Raw genomic sequence first — 21,829 nt, 5'->3', positions numbered from 1 at the left:
TAAGATAACTTATTGTTGGTTGGGTGGGTGATTATTGATTGTGTGTTTAAATAAATTTTTGTTGTACTAACAAGAAGTCTACTCACAATTCTTTGTCCATCGTATAAGGGTTAAAACAGACTGTGCGGCAGGCACAACACTTCCATCTTCTATTCCTTACAAAATTCAACCTGCAATTATGATGCACCCATCTGCCACCTGGTTAATGATGAAGTTAATGTTTTACTCTGCTTACAGTATAGGTATGTCAGTCATTGGCCAACTTCTCTCAGTGATCTGCAAACCACACAAGATCCAACCTGCAACTAACAATCACTCACAGCAAACCACCAGATAAATTGAAACCACAAAGCCTTCCTAAGCTCCACCTATCTCCATGATGTTATAGCCTGCTCTGGACTATTCTCAAACTGAGTTTTAAGTTAACTAACTCTGATTTACAATTTATTTTTCGGTCTATTGAAGTAAATAGGTTTTATGACTATTCGGCATTCAACTTAGCTCAAACTCCCCAAAAAAGTCTCTCTGGATTAGACTTCTTTGATGTGGAGATGCCGGAGTTGGACTGGGGTAAGCACAGTAAGAAGTCTCACAACACCAGGTTAAAGTCCAACAGGTTTATTTGGTAGCAAATACCATAAGCTTTCGGAGCGCTGCTCCTTCATCAGATGGAGTGGAAATGTGCTCTCAAACAGCTTTGCCAGCTGTGCAGTCACCTGTAGTTCTCCAGTAAAGTAAGCCCATCTGCTGTTTTATGCTCTTATCTTTGCGACCTCTTAACACAACATGGTTCCAATTGTTTAAGTGTAGTGGATTCTAAGCTGCTTTAATTGCATTGATCTGATTTGTTTGCAGCTGATCTTTAACTCTTAAGACCAAAAAATAAATGAACAGTGAACTTGATATTTACAAGTTTTTTTCTGGCTTTTCTGGAAAATCTTTTTGGTGGGGCTCTTGATTGGGCATCATGTAGCTCATAAAGCTCCCTCCCGAAGGTAAATTCCAACCACACTAGAAAACTCCCATGCCCATAATTGTCCCCACCACCTCCTTCACCAGGGTCTGCCTGTTTGGCCTCGATAAGCCCTGACACTACTAACCTGCACTTGCCTTGAAGTCAGAAGATGGTGAGTTCAAGTTCTACCATAGAGGCTTGAGTATCTAATCTAGTCTGACACCTCGGTGCAATTCTCAGGGGGTGCGGCTTGTTGGAAGTGCTGACATGCCAATGAGACATTAATCTGAGGTCCTGCCTGACCTCTCAAATAACTTTAAAAATCCAATGGTACTATCTTAATAATAGTGAGTTCATTTAGTGACCGGGCCAGCATTTATCCCTTTTCTCTCAACCAAAAGTGCTCTCATGTCCACATGTCTGTCCTTGACCTACTGCCATGTTCCAGTGAAACTGGCACAAGTTGGAGCAACAGCATCTCATCTTCCAGCTGGGCACTTTGCAGCCTTTGGGACTCAACATTGAGTTCAGGATCTTTAAATCTTGACCTCTCTCCTCCATCTTAAACCCCTTTTCAAAAAATAACTATTATGCATCTCCATGCTCAAAATCGGAGTTCTGATCTTACAGGCCCCTTACCAGTGGAGTGGCATGAAACAGGCCACGAGACTGTGGAACGCTCATTTTAATACATTAGTGAGCGCTCTCTCCAGGACTACCCCCTCACTGGGTATTCAGAGGAAATCAGTGTGATGTAATGCTGGCACCATTTACAACAGGTCCAACTGGCCGTGAACCTCTGGTGGAGGTAAAGATAAGTATAGGGCAGGGTAGGGCAGTTGATGTCATATACATGGATTTTAGTAAGGCGTTTGAAAAGGTCCCCCATGGTCGGCTTATGATGAAAGTAAGGAGGTGTGGGATAGAGGGAAAGTTGGCCGATTGGATAGGTAACTGGCTATCTGATCGAAGACAGAGGGTGGTGGTGGATGGAAAATTTTCGGATTGGAGGCAGGTTGCTAGCGGAGTGCCACAGGGATCAGTGCTTGGTCCTCTGCTCTTTGTGATTTTTATTAATGACATAGAGGAGGGGGCTGAAGGGTGGATCAGTAAATTTGCTGATGACACCAAGATTGGTGGAGTAGTGGATGAGGTGGAGGGCTGTTGTAGGCTGCAAAGAGACATAGATAGGATGCAAAGCTGGGCTGAAAAATGGCAAATGGAGTTTAACCCTGATAAATGTGAGGTGATTCATTTTGGTAGGACTAATTTAAATGTGGATTACAGGGTCAAAGGTAGGGTTCTGAAGACTGTGGAGGAACAGAGAGATCTTGGGGTCCATATCCACAGATCTCTAAAGGTTGCCACTCAAGTGGATAGAGCTGTGAAGAAGGCCTATAGTGTGTTAGCTTTTATTAACAGGGGGTTGAAGTTTAAGAGCCGTGGGGATATGCTGCAACTGTACAGGACCTTGGTGAGACCACATTTGGAATATTGTGTGCAGTTCTGGTCACCTCACTATCAGAAGGATGTGGAAGCGCTGGAAAGAGTGCAGAGGAGATTTACCAGGATGCTGCCTGGTTTGGAGGGTAGGTCTTATGAGGAAAGGTTGAGGGAGCTAGGGCTGTTCTCTCTGGAGCGGAGGAGGCTGAGGGGAGACTTAATAGAGGTTTATAAAATGATGAAGGGGATAGATAGAGTGAACGTTCAAAGACTATTTCCTCGGGTGGATGGAGCTATTACACGGGGGCATAACTATAGGGTTCATGTTGGGAGATATAGGAAGGATATCAGAGGTAGGTTCTTTACGCAGAGAGTGGTTGGGGTGTGGAATGGACTGCCTGCAGTGATAGTGGAGTCAGACACTTTAGGAACATTTAAGCGGTTATTGGATAGGCACATGGAGCACACCAGGATGATAGGGAGTGGAATAGCTTGATCTTGGTTTCAGATAAAGCTCGGCACAACATCGTGGGCCGAAGGGCCTGTTCTGAGCTGTACTGTTCTATGTTCTATGTTCATAGCCCCCAGGGAGAGGGACATGGCTGGGCAATGGCCTGGCAATGCCTCATAGCACAATTTGGCACTGCCAGGTGAACACCATGCCATAAAATACTTGTAGTGTACATAGAATTTACAAACTAAGAGCATATTGCAATAACTGATTTAAAAATCAAAATACGTTGGTGGCGTGCTGGGCAAATGGATGCGTGCAAGTCACTGGATTTCTGCGCATGCGCAGACCAGTGCACATTCATCAACCAGTGCACATTCATCAACCAGTGCTCGTGCACAAGCAGTATCACTGGCCACCTTGCATGGTCATATTGTTTCATCAGGAGACACAGGGCTTTTTAAAAGGGACACTGTTGATCTTTAAGATTGCTGCCACAGGTCACCTGACATTTGGAACTGCAAGTTAGCTAAGCTTCTGGGAACTTCTAAAAGGTGAATTGCAATGAATATGCCTCGACCACATTTTTAGAGCTTACCCCAAACAGGTGATAAGGCCTCAGATTTTCTGTCTCTAGGACTATCAGGTAACAAAAGACAGCTAATGGGGGGAATCTTACCAAAGAAAGTGGCAGAATATTGGTTCTGGTAAGAAAAATGGCATGTTTCTCCCCAGAGTTTTGTATCCAGATTGTACCACAATCTGTCACAAGAAAACAGCTGAGCGAGTTCCACACTGTCATATAGGAGAGCGGGGCTTTAATATGCCAGCCAGGTCCTGCTGCACTGACATTGGCGGGGGGTTATGTTAAAAGGGCACCTGATCAGAGCAATGATATCTCCCACACTCCACTGTGGAGCTTTCAGGGACTCCCCCCTCCTGGGTAAGGAGCTCCACCCTTCACCCCCCTGCCCCACATGCCCCCATGATTGGAGCCAGCATTGACCCCTGGCGATGGAAGCTGTCACCCCCTCCCTTCTCCACAAACGACTTTCCCTGTTCCCCCGAACATCACGCACCTTCCCGCCCCCACCAGCTAGTGCCAGCACTCCCACCCCCATCCCCCTGAATATCGGACCCTGTTACCCCCCAACAGTCAGTGCTGGCAGCCCCCCTTCTCCTTGAACATTGGACCCTATGTCCCCCAGCAGTCAGTGCTGGCACACCCCTCCCTCGAACATTGGACCCTTTCCCCCCAACCCCTCACCCAAACAGCCATCGCTGGTAACCCCAGCTTTCATGCCCACTCCCAATCACCACTACATAAAATGAATTCCCCTTTCCTCGCCCACATGAAGCTGCCACTAGGGTCTGCCCCTGTCACTGCCTCCTGGCATTGTTGACTCTGCCAGGTTAGCATGTGCATGGTGCCTACCTGGCAGTGCTAACCTTTGCGGGGGACATTGAAAGGCCACTGCCATGTCCATGTATGTCCCTCATTCCTGGGGGATGTGCACACCTTTATGCCCCCAGGGATATGTCCACAACAGGTTCATGTCTGGGTATTACATCACCAATATTACATCACTTTCGCATAGTTTGAAAGCATGGTGGGGGCTCAATATCTGGCAGGGAGGTATGTGTTTTAACACATACGACAACGTATGTGTTAAAATACTGTACTATACATGTGCAACACCATGCATTCCTGGCTGAGATAACTTGCAAAACAAAAGACATCACTAAATATAACAGAAATACAATACTGTACAATGTAATTCTTTTGAAGAATTATGGTACACTCACCTACAGGACAGTACTTTTAAATTGACCAGGTTCCACCCGTTGGGGGGAAGTTAGTCAGTGCAGCTAGCCATCCTGATTGCCTCCACGGAGCAATGTCTGCCAGCAGATGGACTGCAGTGTGAGTTAAGCAGCACTGCCAGCAGCGGAGCTCAGAATGGAGCATCAACAACAGAATACTGGGGACTGAAGTAAACAGAGGCTGGGTGGTAAGGGCAGGAGGTAAGCCGGGGCGGGATGCAAAGCTGTAGTGGGAGGAATAGGGACTGACAGTAGGATCGGAGGCGCTGTGGGAAAGGCCATGTGAGCAGGCAAGTTCACATTTGAGTGACGAACAATGTTAAAGTGAAACGGTGAATGCTAAACCGACACTGTTTTATTCATGATGTTGAAGTGAAACAATGTCAAGCAAGGCAAGGTTAAGCAAGGACCTACTGTAGCGATAAACCTTTCTGGGAAAAGTGCATGAGAATAAATAAATCACCTGGTTTAAAAATCCATGGTAGTGGTCATGACTTTGTAAAAACTGACTACACACATATGGTGGTGGGGATTGAGGGCGTGGGGGGAAGGGTGGTGGTTTGGGCACACAGCTTATCTAAAATAAACCACACTGACAATGGACAGAAGAATTAGTGGCTTCAGTCTGCCTCCCTCCCTTTAGGTAACTACGTCTATTGGAGAAATCTAATAAGAAGCCTGGAATTACTTAAGCTTGGTGTCTGGTTGCCACAATCTGTTTCACAATTGCCAACTTCATTTTGTTACTTAATCGTAGCATGCTATGTGTAAAATCTTGGCTCTCACTGAAAGTTGGGGCTTTTTTTGTGAAAATTGACTATATTACAGATATTACCTGCTGGTACCAAAGTTCCAACCTCCTACAGCTATGAGTGTTTTCAGATTATTATTTCTGTTGAGAAAAAGAATAGAAACAATTATTTTCATTATTGCAGTGAGATAGGTGCATGTGAGAGGAACATTTACTTTCTCTCCACCATTATATTAGTTATCATGGCCACAACATTTTGTTAAGTAGCACAATGTGAGAAAATGCTGTAGATGGAGAAAGAACAGCTACAACAACGATTTTAACAGCAATAATGACAATATTGGCTTTAAAGGGTAATTCTGATTGAGAGTTAAGCATGCTGGGATTTTTGGTCAACTTATAATTAAAAACAGATGCAGGTCATAAAGTTGTTTTGAGCCATGACCTGGTCTGGGAACTGTGATCCTAAGCTGCGTTGTTCTGATCAAATATGGGAAGTTGTTTACTTTGAGTTAGACCCAATGGCACCGAGGTTTATGGGTTCTATGTGAGCTACATGTTTTCTGAAACAAGCATAATGGAATAATTTACAATTAATTTCATTGGCTGTTCAAGCAATGTGATCGATTTCCAGCTACATCATTGGCTAGGTGCCAGAGAATCTTCTGGAAGAACAGGAGAAGTTTAAGAGCCTTTGTCTGCAGTGATAACTCTAGAGATCAAACATTGCCCAGAAGTGTGCCCTGAAGAACATTAGAGAATGCCACAAGGATAGATTTTACAAGGGGAACGGACCTGGTTTGTTCTTTCTAAAGCAGGTAGTACCTATTTTCAGTTAAAGAATTAGAGGTAAAGCTCAGTAAAGAGTTAAAGTGTTGCGACTGTTTTGAGTTTGAGTTGGGTACCTAAAGTGTTAAATAAAGGAAGATGGTTAAATTAATTTTAATCATGGGTCGATTCCTGTCCATGTTTGTCACATTAAACTGGAATACTTGAAAGAGTTTGAATTAGTAGCTGAATAATAACGCAAAATTGTAAAATGTGTCCAAGGTTTGTAACTAACGTAAGTTCAAAGCGAATGATGTGGCTTACTTATTTTTCAGATCATTGAATCTCCGGTACATGGGTTCATCGTTCCATTCATAAGTGGCAATTTCATTGTTTGCCAAGCTGCCAAAGGCGTAAATCAGGTGGGTGCACATGCAGGGGTCAATATTTTCTGGAAAGAATTTACCACCTTCCGGTCTGTACTGAGCCCAGTTTGTGTAATAACAAACCAGCTTGTAGGTGGTGGCTGCTGTGTGAAGAAAACATTGCATTTTGATCAGTACAGCCGAAAATAGACTTGTCACAGAAAAATCACAATAAGAATTCACCACCTATGAGCAGCCGGATTTAAAATTCCTGAAAATTACTCATAGTAAATTGTACAGAACCAATCACTCCTTTATTTGTGGTCTCGTAGTCAATTCTTTCATAAATTAAAAATATATTTGAAATTTTTCAAAACATTCCTTTCAGTGTTGGTATGATGGCACAGTGGTTAGCACTGCTGTCTCACAGCACCAGGGCTCAATTCCGACCTCGGGTGTCTGTCTGTGTGGAGTTTGCACATTCTACCCATTTCTGTGTGGGTTTCTTCCGGGTGCTCCGGTTTCCTCCCACAGTCCAAAGATGTGCAGGTTAGGTGGATTGGCCATATTCAATTGCCCTTTGTGTCCAAAGATGTGTATATTAGATGGATTAGCCATGGTAAAATGTGCAGAATTATGAGGATAGGGCAGAGGAGAGGGCCTGAGTAAGACACTGTCAGAGTGCCGGTGCAGATTCAATGGGCCAAATGGCCTCCTTTTGGACACTCATAGAAGCGATTCTATGAGTGTCCAAAAAAGAAGCTTAATTTTCATAGCATCCATGATGCCCTGCCAAAGGGTATAATTAGTGTAACGAATTAGGTGCAGGGGTAGGCATGGTGGGGCAAGGCCAGTGTTCTGGACAAAACTGGATTCTAGCACACTGCTTTTATAAACAAGCGCAAGGGACCTCGAAAATTCTAGCTCTGATCATAATTTGGGTTAAAAATTCCACAATCTTTTGCACTGACTATGTCAATTTCAGCTGGACAAAAGCAATGGAACGAAATGGAAACTCCAGCCATCAGCAAATTACATTCATCCAAGTTCCTCAATAAGTAATGGGGTCCACTTGGTTTAATGCTTTGGAAAGCTAAGAGGTTTACTTTAACTCTGCATGATTGTAACAAATTGAGCACTATCGATTCAGCCGACCATTATATCCCTTTCCCGACTTTCATTAATTTCAATGTTTAAACCAAACACAAATTCTCAAGCTGCAATGGTGGGATTAATACTTGAGTAAAATACTCACTGCATTACCATTCCCTGGATCACTGAAATGCATTGCTTTATATAAACTTGTACTATGGATGTACAATGGCTTACCCAGTATTACTTGCTGTACAAAGACGAAACTCGCTAAAGTAAAAATAAATACACATGAATTAATATCACATGGATAAAAATGGTGTTAAATACCTCTAAAATGTTAGTGTTAAAACAATGGGATGATTCTCCAACCTCGTCATGCCGTTAGTAGATTGCGCCTGTCCTGGAGAATATTGTGCGGGCCTAAAAATCTGTTTTGCGCCCAGCGCCAAACAGTTTGCGAGTCTCCCAGCCCCTTCCTAATAGCGCGAATCGGCTCGTGCCCAGAAAGGGCGAGGCTGATTAGCATATTTAAAGTAGCATTTAAATATGCATAGCCCATTCCAATCTCAGTGCAGCAAATTCACTGGCCGTTGGCCATGGCGTGATAGCAGCGAGAATCAGTACTGGCCTCATCGAGTCATAGTGGTTTACAGCTTGGAAACAGGTCCTTTGGTTCAACTTCTCCATGCCGCCCACTAAGCTAGTCCCAGTTGCCTCCATTTGGACCATATCTTTGATACCCATGTAACTGTCTAAGTGCTTTTTAAAGGGCAAAATTATACCCATCTCTACTACTGCCTCTGGCAGTTCGTTCCAGACACTCACCACCTCCATGTGAAAAAATTGCCCCTCTAGACCCTTTTGTATTTCTCCCTCTCACCTTAAAACTCTGCCCTCTAATTTTAGACTCCCTTATCTTTGGGAAAAAGTGTTGACTACCTAGCTGATCTATGCACCTCATTATTTTATAGATTTCTATGAGATCATCCCTAAGCCTCCTACGCTCCAGGGAAACAAGTCCCAGTCCAGTAAAAAAGTCCACTAGTGGAGACCTGGCATGATGGTCATTCTGGGGAGCATGGTGCTTTAGAGGCCACTGAAGCCCCCAGATGGTTGGAGGCATGGCCGGGCTGTGCAACTAGCAATGGTTGTGCCCAAACTGCACACCGGTTGAACAGCTCCCCAGTGCTGTTCAGTTACCGCCAGGATGTCAGTTGGGCACCGCCAATGTGCTACGGGTAGTGCTGAGAGGGTAGGACCTGAGCGGGGGCCATTCCGGGGGGAGGAGAGGAGGTTTATGCAAAGGGGGGGAGGAACATCTTACAAGGTAAGTCATGCAGGGGTGGATTGTGAAGGCAACCTTGATGGGGGCATGTTGGATGTACCGATGGGGACCAGTTTGGAGGGCCCCAATGCCCTAATGCTCGCGACCTGTGTTGGGGAGGGGGGAGGGGAACATGCTGCTGATGAGGTGGGTTCCAATGCCCCTGGGGCACGGAGGAGGTCTCCCATTGCACTCTTGAGAATGGCACCCATGTGCTCTGAAGCGGCTCACCAGCATGTTCAGTGCCCCCCCACCCCCCTCTCCCACCTGCCCTTTCAATACTGGCACAAAATTCCCAAGTCTCTAAAAAAATGACTGAGTGTGAAAGGATTGCAGTGCAGAGCACGCCAGAGAGACCGGCGTGGATCATTCTATTATTCTTGCTGTTATGACACTTAGAATTTTTTTGGGAGAAATCCGTCCAGCATATTAAAAACTAATTTAAGTTCATAATTTCATTCGATTGTCAATAAAAAAGCGCATGCTAACGTCTAAATCAATTGCTATACTGTATAATTTAATTTCAATGTTTTGATGTTGATTTTTTTCCAAATAAATCAACTCCAGAGTGTGAACAGCTTGTGAAAATCTAGTCAAACTGGATATATAAGAATAATTTCCTGAGTAGGCATTGAGGAAACCCAACCAGTCCCAGCACACTCTGGGCAATCACAGGATGATGCCCGCACAGACGGTGATGCCACATTCTGGATGAGATGTTAAACTGTTCCAGCGTCTGTCTGTTACTGTGGGTGTAAACAATCCCAGGGCACTATGTGAACAACACCCACATGAACAGACAGAAGGTGAGAAACGAGTGACCCTCTGATGAAATCAATCGTCTGGTTATGTGGGCGTATTTACCACTTCAGATAGCCCGAAATATAAATAATCCAATACAAAATATCCAACACTGACCAGTCAAGAGAAGTGTCTTGCCCATCCTAGAGTTTTGAAGCTGTTCAGTCACTGGTTTTTCATTCAGTGGTACCTCTGATGACGAGTGCTCAACGTTAAAAAATTGATCTGCGGAATAAATCATTGAAAAGTAATTTGCAAGGAAATATTATCTTAAACCAATTGGATCTACTTAATTTCAATGGGACAGTATGGGAGAGGTAGGAGGTGTTGCAGAATGGGGAGCCATCGCGGGGGCGGGGGAGGACACAGAGGGATGTGGCTGGGATGTGAGGAGAGGGAGGAGTGGAGTTTGGGTATGAGGGAGGAGGAAGGGTGGTGAGGGGGGTGGCAGGCAGGGAGGAAGCTGGGAAGGTGGCAAGGGAGAGGGCAGCATGGGATGGGTGGGAGTGGAGAGATGGTATGCGAAGGAGGAAGGGAGTTGGTATGGGAGGCAGGGATAGTGTGGGAGGAGGGGTTGGGATGGCCTATGAGATGTGGAATGGCAAATGGGGTTGGGATATGAAAGAGTTAAAAATCATATTAGTTTAAAAATCACATCAGCTGCTGGCTGCTAAAATTCTACAGAGAAAATTCTGCTGAGAAACCATTGGCCTTAGCTACAGATAACAGACAAGGAACATGGCTGTATTAATTATAAGGGAGACTTACTTTATACAATGTGCACACAAGAATTCAATTGAACACTGTACAGCTGCAGCTCTTGTAATCACTGGTTAAACATATTTTCATCATATTTATATCTGGAAGTTAGTGGATAAATAGAAAAAAATACATACTTTCTGAAAGCATCATTCCGTAGATGTGCTCAAATTATAATTGGACAATTATACTCATTTATTAAAATATCGTAACTCCAGGAGTCAGATGTAAAGGAACAATGCTTTACTGCACAAAATAAAGTAAAGCAAAACCACAAATCTGTGGTGAACACAAACAGGTCCCAACCAGGATAATAAAATAATGGACCCACTCAGGGGCCTGCTTTATACAGGGTTCGGTTTAGGATCTCCATCTGATGAGTTAATTACCAATCCCCAGGGAGCTCATATTCAATGAGTACCACAAGGAGGTCAATCAAAGACACCCCATGCACATATACATTATGTAATCCCAATATTATTTGTGAATGGAGTTAGATAATGCTTCGAAACAAATATACGTACACTTTTGATTGGTAGTTGCTATTTGCTTGTAGTTGAGCTACAGGGTATAATTGCCGTTGTATTTCCCTGTTCAGGTAGTCTGTGAGCCCCCGCCCTCCCCCCCTAATCCCTCCCCACCCCTCCCCTCCCCGCCCCGTGGCCAGCAGACCTTTTTTCTATAGCTCGAATAAAGATCTTGAACTCGAACTCTGAAGTTGTCTGGTCAGTTGCGAGGAGTGAGGTACGCTATAGTCGAATAGCTGTGAAACTCCCACAAGAGGCTGGAATGAGAGATATGGCAGCATAGGAAGAAGGTGTGGATAGGGATGGGAATAGGGCACTTTGAGAGAGATGAGAAGAATCTGATCATTATGATTTGAGAGGGAAGGATGGAATGGCAAGCAATGGGGATTTAAAGGAGTATTTTTGCAATAAAAACATGTTCACCACAGATGTCTGGCAGGTAAAAGCAAGACTTGTGTTGAAAGACCAGTGCATCCGCCTTCTGTGATACAAAGTGCTTTATCAGTTTATGGAATAATTCAGGAACTTATTAGGCAACATCTCAGTTTCCATTGGAATGCAATTCTTACAATATAGAGTGCATTCTACAGCATTGAGTATATAACGGTTATTATCCTGGTTGTGTCCACCACAGGCTTGTGGTTTTGCTTTACTTTATTTTGTGCAATAAAGCACATAAAGCAATAAAGCACAGTGGCAGAGTGGTTAGCACTGTTGCCTCATAGCGCCAGGCATCCGGATTCGATTCCCGGCTTGGGTCATTGTCGGTGTGAAGTTTACACATTCTCCCCGTGTCTGCATGGGTTTCCTCTGGGTGCTCCGATTTCCTCCCACAGTCCAAGGATATGTGGGTTAGGTGGATTGGCCATGCTAAATTGCCCCTTAGTGTCAGGGGGACTAGCTAGAGTAAATGCATGGGGTTATGGGGATAGGACCTGGGTGGGATGGTGGTCAGTGCAGACTCGATGGGCCGAATGGCCACCTTCTATACTGTAGGATTCTATAATTCTATAACCACGTGTAATACTTTGTTAACTCATCCAATGTTTGCCTTGGCTGAAAAGCAGATGAACCACATCTGAATGGATGATGTTAACAATCTGGAATGTTAGACATGGTGAAACAGGAGATCACCAAAATTAAATTATTGCTGACAGATGGCACACATGGGTGATTGGTCAGATTAATTTACAGAGTGGCTTTGCAACCAATGTAGTCATCCTTACCCTTCAGTTCCTGCAAGCTACCACTCTGCCTTCCCTCTTCTGCATTCTTGAACATGTTGGTGCCTCCCAAATCCATGCCATCTTTCCTCATCAAGGGTTTATCCTCCCACCTTCCAAAATTCAGGAGCTCATGTTAAATGAAGTGTGCTGGATCTAAGTATCAAGAATTCCTGTTTGACTTCTGGACCCACTAAAATTATATCACTATTGGCCATGTAAAGACTAATACACCCACTGGCGATGACCACGGCTGCAGGAATGATCTTTGACAAGGACCCATGAGTAAAGTATGGAAGATAGAAGTCCAATATTGCAACCGCAGGAGTGTGGTGAACTGGATAAGGATGACCAGAGCTGTCACAGGCACCATCATTCCTTTGTTCTATGTTAATGATAGATAATCTTATGGTAAGCAACATAACTCTGCATCTGCCTCCATGCTGACACTGAGTCAATGGGCACTGCTCTTCTATGCCTTCTCACTGTCAGCAGCTCCGTAAGTGACACATAGCAGTGTAAGTGGCCCTTATAAGATAAGAGTATTCTGCAGAGAAAGGGTTAGTATGGGACTGGAGAACAATATCACCCACAGTAATGATGTAGAGAGTCACATGAAAGACTGCGAAGAAGAGTTTGGAAGGAGCCGCCATGAAAACCTCACCCATGCACCGTTGTATCGTGGATATGTACATAGTTAGGGATCACCAATAAATGATTCATGTGAATTCCAAAATCTCCATTAAACACCAAGCTACCTTTACAACAGTTCAGTGGAGAATGCACCAGCCAGGCTGTGCTTCACCATTCCATGTTGCTCCCAGCAATAATGGTGCAGATTGCCATTCCTGTATATTGTCAGCATCAGAATTACTGCCTGCAGTATGTGGAAGTGTTTGCCATTTACACTGGGTGCAGCATGAATAGCAGTGCTTTGGCCATCAGACTCAGGAAGAACAGTCGCAAGGGGAGGGGCGAGGTGGGCAGTGGAGTAAAAGCCAAGGGTCGAAGAGAGAATGTTTATCATTGGGAAGGGGAGGAAGAGGAGAGATGCCATACCTGATGGAAAAGGATGAGGAGTGGTGAAGGAGTTTCAAGTTTGAGCTCACTGTGCCCAGAGAAGCTAGAGTGCATCAATGAAGGAGATGAGTGATGGAGGGCTGGGGAATAGTGGGCATGAGAGCATGAGGTTAGAGGTTGTATTAGTTAAAAATGCATGAACCATGAGGTATATAATTGCTGAAAATTAACAGGAATGCATTATGTTTAATGTAACAATTCAAGGCAGGAATGCTCCTGAGCGTCTGCCAATAGTAGCTGTAATCCCCCTTTCTCATCATAAGGACTGACACTGAGGCAAGCGTGATTGTGGAGTGGTGTAGGGAAGGAATTCCGGAAATTAGGAGTGTTGGCTATTGAAGGCATGAGCATTAATGGTGGAGAATTGAAAATTGGGATTCAAATGTCCAGAAATGGGGGAGCACAGATACCTTGGGGGAGAGGGGGGATTGTGGGGCTGGAACTTACAGAGTTAGGGAGGGATGAGGCCATGGAGAGATTTGAAACCAAGGATGAGAAATTTACAATCAAGTGATTGCTTGACTATGAGGCAATGTAGACCAGTGAGCACAAGAGTGAATGGACTTTGTGTGAGTTAAGACACAGACAGTTGAGGCTTGCATGACCTCAAGCTTATGAAGTGTAAGGTGTGGGAGACAACCCAGGAGAGCACTGGAATAGTCAAGTCCAGAGGTAACTAAGATATTTTTCGACATCAGTTATGCTGAGATATGGGAGAAATTGGACGATATTTTAAAAATGTTCATTAATGGGACATGGGCGTCGCTGGCTGGCCAGTATTTATTGCCCATCCCTAGTCACCTGAGGGCAGTTGAGAGTAAACCACATTGCTGTGGCTCTGGAGTCTGGTAGGCCAGACCAGGTAAAGATGGCAGATTGCCTTCCCTAAAGAACTTTAGTGAACCAGGTGGGTTTTTCCAACAATTGACAATGGTTTCATGGTCAGCAGTCGATTCTTAATTCCAAATATTTTTTATTGAATTCAAATTTCACCATCTGCTGTGGTGGGATTCAAACCCAGATCCCCAGGATATTAGTTGAATTTTCTGGATTGATGGTCTCGCGATAATACCACTAGGCCATTGCCTCCCCCCCAGGAGTATACGACTCATTGTTGAGAGTGATTTTCCAGCATTTTCTCTTTTGGTTCCATCATAAAACTCCTGCACCAGAATTCTATCACCTCACCTGCCATTCCCAGCCCCATCCACACCTGAAGAAGAAGGTGTGGATAGGGATGGGAATGGGACATGTTGAGAACGATAAAAATAATCAGATCATTATGGTTTGAGAGGGAAGGATGGAATGGCAAGCGATGAGGATTTAAAGAAGTATTTTTACAATAAAAATATTAGGTTCACCACAGATGTCTGGCAAGTTGAAGCAAGAGTTGTGTTGAAAGGCTAGTGCATCCACATTCTGTGTTACAACTTCAGTTATATCAAACCTCAGAACTCGTGATGAGAAAAGGGGATTACAGCTACTATTGGCAGATGCTCAGGCGCATTCCTGCCTTGAATTGTTACATTAAACACAATGCATTCCTGTTAATTTTCAGCAATTATATACTTCATGGTTAATGCATTTTAACGAATACAACCTCTAACCTCATGCTCTCACATCCACCATTCCCCAGCCCTCCATCACTCATCTCCTTCATTGCGGCACAATAAGTTCAAACTTGAAACTCCTTCACCACTCCTCATCCTTTTTCATCGAGTATGGCACCTCTCCTCTTCCTCCCCTTCCCAATGATAAACATTCTCTCTTCGACCCTTGTCTTTCACTCCACTGCCCACCTACGACTTGCGACTGTTCTTCCTGAGTCTGATGGCCAAAGCACTGCTATTCATGCTGCATCCAGTGTAAATGGCAAACACTTCCACTTCCACATATTGCAGGCAGTAATTCTGATGCTAACAATATACAGAAATGGCAATCTGCACCAATACTGCTGGGAGCAACATGGAATGGTGAAGCAGAGCCTGTCAAATGCATTCCCCACTGAACTGTTGTAAAGGTAGCTTGGTGTTTCAAGGAGAGTTTGGAGGCTTTTATGTTTCAACATAAACCATTTATTGGTGATCCCTAACTGTGTACATATCCAAGATACAACTGTGCATGGATGAGGTTTTCATGGTGGCTCCTTCCAAACTCTCCTTCACAGTCTATCATGTGACTCTCTACATCATTACTGTGGGTGATACTGTTCTCCAGTCCCATAGTAATCTTTTCTCTGCAGAATACTCTTATACTACTATGTGTCACTGATGGAGCTGATAGAGCTGCTGACAGTGGGAAGATGTAGAACAGCAGTGCCCATCGGCTCGGGGTCAGCATGGAGACAGATGCAGAATTATGTTGCTTACCATAAGATTACCTATCATTAACATACTACAAAGGAATAATGGTGCAATGACAGCTTTGGTCATCCTTATCCAGTTCACCACACTCTCTGCAGTTGCAATGTTGGACTTCTATCTTCCATACTTTACTCATGAACCCTTGTCAAAGATCATTCCTGTAAGCAGTTGTGGTCATTGCCAGTGGGTGTATGTCTTTACATGACCAATAGTGATATAATTTTAGTGGGTCCAGAAGTCAAACAGGAATTCTTAATACTTGGATCCAGCACACTTAATTTAACATGTGCTTTCACATGAGCTCCTGAATTTTGGAAGGTGGGAGGATAAACCGTTGGTGAGGAAAGATGGCATGGATTTGGGAGGCACCAACATGTTCAAGAATGTAGGAGATGGAGGGAAGAGTGATAGCTTGCAAGAACTGAAGGGTAATGGTGACTACATTGGTTTTAAAGGGGAAGGGACAGGATCTAAGGAGAGGGAACCATTTACAATCTCAGCTATGAACCACTTAGCAAAATGTGTGCTCGACAATTTGACTAGTGTTTCCTCAAGACATGGGATTTCCACACTTCAGCTTTAGTAATCAGCTGAGGTGTTAAGAGAAATGGATTGCCTCCTGTTGATGTTAATAGGACCAGGTTGCAAAGCCACTCTGTAAATTAATCTGACCAATCACCCATGTGTGCCATCTGTCAGCAATAATTTAATTTTGGTGACCTCCTGTTTCGCCATGTCTAACATTCAAGATTATTAACATCATCCATTCAGCTATGGTTCATCTGCTTTTCAGCCAAGGCAAACATTGGATGAGTCAACAAAGTATTACACGTGGTTATATATTCAATGCTGCAGAATGCACCCTATATTGCAAGAATTGTCTACAGGCATTCCAAAGGAAACTGAGGTGTTGTCTAATAAGTTCCTGAATTATTACATAAACTGACAAAGCACTTTGTAATACAGAATGTGGATTCACTAATCTTTCAACACAACTCTTGCTTAAACTTGCCAGACATCTGTGGTGAACCTAGTATTTTTATTGTAAAAATACTTCTTTAAATCCTCATCGCTTGCCATTCCATCCTTCCCTCTCAAACCATAATGATCTGATTATTTTTATCTTTCTCAACATGTCCCATTCCCATCCCTATCCACACCTTCTTCTTCAGATGTGGATGGGAATGGGACACTTTGAGAGTGATTTTCCAGCATTTTCTCTTTTGGTTCCATCATAAAACTCCTGCACCGGAATTCTATCACCTCACCTGCCATGGAATCAGAATGGGCAAGGGGTGGACAATGGAAATGTCCGTTGACTTCGGGCGAGAATTTTCGGTCTCACTCGAGTGAGGCCATAAAATCCCATCCATGAAATCCAATGTAATTAAAAAAGGAAAGTTATTCAGTGATCCTGGAGCAGTGTGTGTCCTTGTTATTAGGCTTCTTATTCAGTAGTTCCTTCAACTCGATAGAAGTTGTTTTTTGAGCGGTCACCATTTTTTTAGGTTGCAATAGATTTTTTGAAGTTGTGCACCAATGATGATGCGTTAGCAAGCAGGCCATTGATTAAGATCATCTAGAACCACTGACGATTTGTAAAAATTCTACATTTTTCAGGAGCTGGTCATTTTGTCCCACTGAAACAACATTGTCAATTCCTTGCCTTCACTATTTAGATTTTTATTCAAGCTTTCGTGCACTTACTTTTTTTTCTTCCCTCCAATACCGGGGAAAAGATGTTGTGGATATTGAGAGCTTCAGTTCCAAATACCTTGTCACAATCCACTTTTATGTGTCACAATCAGGGCCATTATTGAGTCACCTGCTTGGGGATGGATCAGCCAGTGGGGGTGGGCGGGGGGGGGGGGGGGGGGGGAGCGGGGTGCATGCCTGTTCTATCAAAGTTGTTAGTCAGCAATTGGTTAGCTTTGTGCATTGTTGGAACATTCATATTTCAAGCCATGCATTTACACAACTTTGTGAATAGATTGTTCTCCCCCAGGTTTGTGGAGAAGAGACCCTGACTTAGAAAACCTATAACTACGATGACCAGGACACAAGTACACAGATCAGCCACTCTTTACAGGTTTGATGTGCTTCCGTGCAATTAATGTTTTTTGATTCGTTCTTGGGACATGGACATTACTGGTTGGTCAGCATTTATTGCCCATCTGTAGTTGCCCTTATTCAGAGGGCAGTTGAGAGCTGACCATATTGCTGTGGCTCTGGAGTTACATGTAGGCCAGACCAGGTAAAGACGGCAGATTTCCTTCCCTAAAGGACATTAGTGAACCAGGTGGGTTTTTCCAAAAATCGACAATGGTTTCATAATCATTAGTAGATTCTTAATTCTCGATTTATTTTACGAAGTTCAAATTCCACCAACTGCTGTGGCGTGATTCAAACTGGGACCCCAGAATATTAGCTGAGTTCCTGGATTAATAGTCCAGCGATAATGCCACTAGGCCAGCAACTTGGAGAGATTCACAGATTAAATAGTAGTGTCTGGTGAGATACATGTGGCCCATTAAAACAGCAGAGTTAAAGCAGTTTATCAATATTCTTCAGCTAAGACTGCATTGCTAAACATTTCCACTGCTTTTCCACTGTTTTTCTAACAGTTTGGGAAGCAGAGAGGTGGAGTTGGTTGGCGCAGAGTAGCTTCTTTGCAGTAAGCATCAGGCACTGCGCGGTGCAGTTCTGAGACATGACAGTGCCATCACTGTGGGGCATGTGTGGTTACAGGGCGAGGAGTTTAGAGAGGCAGTTTGCATATTCAATGTGGACATCAGAATTTAGAATTTAAAAAAAATATATATGACACCAGGAAGTGAGGTGTTGGTCACTGGAAGCACATAGAAACTGATTTGTCAACATATTATACACTACTGAGGAAACGGGCATGGAGTCTACGGAAATAGGGCAAACAGGTAGGGAGGTCATGGAACCTTTACAGATTAAAGGGGAGGAGGTGCTTGCTGTCTTGAGGCAAATCAGAGTGGATAAATCCCCAGGACCGGACAGGGTATTCCCACGGACCTTGAGGGAAGCTAGTGTTGAACTTGCAGGGGCCCTGGCAGACATATTTAAAATGTCAGTATTCACGGGGGAGGTGCCGGATGATTGGAGGGTGGCTCATGTTGTTCCGTTGTTTAAAAAAGGTTCCAAAAGAAATCCGGGAAATTATAGGCCAGTAAGTTTGACGTCGGTGGTGGGCAAGTTATTGGAAGGTGTGATAAGGGATAGGTCTACAAATATTTGGATAGACAGGGACTTATTAGGGAGAGTCAACATGGCTTTGTGCGTGGTAGGTCATGTTTGACCAATCTATTAGAGTTTTTCGAGGAGGTTACCAGGAAAGTGGATGAAAGGAAGGCGGTGGATGTTGTCTACCTGGATTTCAGCAAGGCCTTTGACAAGGTCCCTCATGGGAGGTTAGTTAGGAAGGTTCAGTCACTAGGTATACATGGGGAGGTAGTAAATTGGATTAGACACTGGCTCAATGGAAGAAGCCAGAGAGTGGTTGTGGAGGATTGCTTCTCTGAGTGGAGGCCTGTGACTAGTGGTGTGCCGCAGGGATCGGTGTTGGGTCCATTGTTGTTTGTCATCTATATCAATGATCTGGATGATAATGTGGTAAATTGGATCAGCAAGTTTGCTGATGATACAAAGATTGGAGGTGTAGTGGACAGTGAGGAAGGTTTTCAAAGCTTGCAGAGGGATTTGGACCAACTAGGAAAATGGGCTGAAAAATGGCAAATGGAATTTAACGCAGACAAGTGTGAGATATTGCACATTGGAAGGACAAACCAAAGTAGAACGTACAGGGTAAATGGTAGGACTCTGAAGAGTGCAGTTGAACAGAGGGATTTGGGAATACAGGTACAGAATTCCCTAAAAGTGATGTCACAGGTGGATAGGGTCGTAAAGAATGCCTTTGGTACATTGGCCTTTATAAATCGGAGTATCAAGTATAAAAGTTGGAGTGTTATGGTAAGGTTATATAAGGCATTGGTGAGGCCGAATTTGGAGTATTGTGTACAGTTTTGGTCACCTAGTTACAGGAAGGATGTAAATAAGGTTGAAAGAGTGTAGAGAAGGCTCACAAGGATGTTGCCGGGACTTGAGAAGCTGAGTTACAGAGAGAGATTGAATAGGTTGGGACTTTATTCCCTGGAGCGTAGAAGATTGAGGGGAGATTTGATAGAGGTGTATAAGATTTTGATGGGTATAGATAGAGTGAATGCAAGCAGGCTTTTTCCGCTGAGGCTAGGGGAGAAAAAAACCAGAGGGCATGGGTTAAGGGTGAAAGGAGAAAAGTTTAAAGGGAATATTAGGGGGGGCTTCTTCACGCAGAGAGTGGTGGGAGTGTGGAATGAGCTGCTGGATAAAGCGGTAAATGTGGGGTCACTTTTAACATTTAAGAAAAACTTGGACGGGTTCATGGATGAGAGGGGTGTGGAGGGATATGGTCCAAGTGCAGGTCAGTGGGACTGGGCAAAAAATGGTTCGGCACAGACAAGAAGGGCCAAAAGGCCTGTTTCTGAGCTGTAATTTTCTATGGTTCTATGGTACAGCAATAGGATGTTGTTGAATCTTAGTGGGGTTACAACTGGTAACTGCATGGCAGCTGGAAGAATTTAAACTTGGAGGGTCCAATCTTACCAAAAAGAAGTCAAAGTGCCGAACGAGCTTGAAAATGGGAGAGAATCACGCCCATTTATTTTGAGCGAGCTCTCAGACTCAATCGTACGGCACTTAGAGCAAAAAAAAGCAAAGCATGATACACACCAGTATGGGGAGTGATGGAGTCTATTCTCACCAAGAAGCCTGCTATTGACTGCGAGGAGCACTATTGCGCATGCACCTTGATCTCTCAGTGTTCTGTGTATGTAGTACATTGAGAGATCTGTTACTCCCCTCAAATCCCTGGATATCAGCCCCAGTCCTCGATTGCTGGCCTCCCCAACTTATCACTGGCCACCTCAGCTGATCACTGGCCTCCTCAGCCAACCACTGTCTTCCCTGACTGATCACTGCCCCGTCCGATCTGCAATTGAATGTACCCCTCTGCTTCCCTGTCATTGCCCGCCCCAATCATCTCCCTGCCCCCATCATGACCTCACCCCCTCCCATTATGCCCCACCCCCTGGCACTGCCCAGTGCCCAGTGGGCACTGCCAGGGTGCCAGGCTGGCAGTGTCAGAGTTAATGGTGTTTGCTACCAAATAAACCTGTTGGACTTTAACCTGGTGTTGTTAAAACTCTGACTGTGTTCACCCCAGTCCAACGCCGGCATCTCCACATCGTGTCAGAGTGACCGGTGAGCAATTGCAGGGTGGCAGGCTAGCAATGAAATGGTCCCAGCCTGACACGGCCCAAGTGGCACTGCCCCTGCCCCCAACCACCTGGGGGGCCTCTGTGGCCTCCAACCTCACTGATGAGGCCATTACGACAGGTCCCCGTTGCTGAGGATCATACGTGATCCTCGCCAGATGATTCTGTCCTGGGCTCACTAATAAATCAGCCTCGCAACTCACACCGCCAATCCATGGCCGGTAAGATCGTGAGAGATGAGAAACTGGGCATGCACATGGTTTTTAGCCTCTCTCTTGATCTTACCAGCTTGCTACGCCAATCGACCGGTGTGACCGATCACCCCTGAAATCTGGAACAGAAAACTAGTTGCAGTAATGATGACCATGAAACCATTGCAGAAAGTTGTAAAGACCCATCTGTGTTTCTAATGCTGAGCTTACCTGGTCTGGCCTACATGTGACTCCAGACCCACAATGTGGTTGCTCTGCAATGGCCTAGCAAGCCATTCAGTTATATCAAACCTTCAACTATCTTAGCCATCCACTCTTGAGCTAAATTCCTTTTAATCTTTCTTCACTCCCAACAGAGCCTCCTTTTCTCCTTCCCCTTTGTCCATTGCTTCTGTCACCTTCCCAGTTACTCTTCTCATGTTGCTTGATATCCTTTTTCATTTTTGTGGTGAGCTTTTTGAGTTCAATATGTGTGCTGGAATTTTACCATCCCGCCCACCACAGGAATCGAAGCGGGCGATGGACGGACAATAGAAAATCTCACCGCGG

At 44.4% G+C, this 21,829-nt stretch overlaps 1 protein-coding gene across 1 annotated transcript in view; it reads right to left on the bottom strand.

Moving 5' to 3' along the window:
- The window catches only part of LOC144511727 (acidic mammalian chitinase-like), a 34,931-nt gene extending 28,188 nt beyond the window's left edge, over positions 1-6,743 (bottom strand). The window contains exons 1-2 of the mRNA XM_078241950.1: positions 6,517-6,743; positions 5,509-5,565 (exon numbers count right to left, since the gene is read on the bottom strand). Of these exons, the coding sequence (XP_078098076.1) occupies positions 5,509-5,565; positions 6,517-6,743 (284 nt within the window). The remainder of the gene's footprint in view (positions 1-5,508; positions 5,566-6,516) is intronic.
- Positions 6,744-21,829: the final 15,086 nt, after the last annotated feature.

Source organism: Mustelus asterias, chromosome 25 (assembly GCF_964213995.1).
Source record: "Mustelus asterias chromosome 25, sMusAst1.hap1.1, whole genome shotgun sequence".
In the NCBI taxonomy this organism is placed as follows: Eukaryota; Metazoa; Chordata; class Chondrichthyes; order Carcharhiniformes; family Triakidae; genus Mustelus; species Mustelus asterias.
The sequence above is the reverse complement of the archived record's forward strand: the minus strand, read 5'-3'. Positions and strand labels throughout refer to the sequence as shown.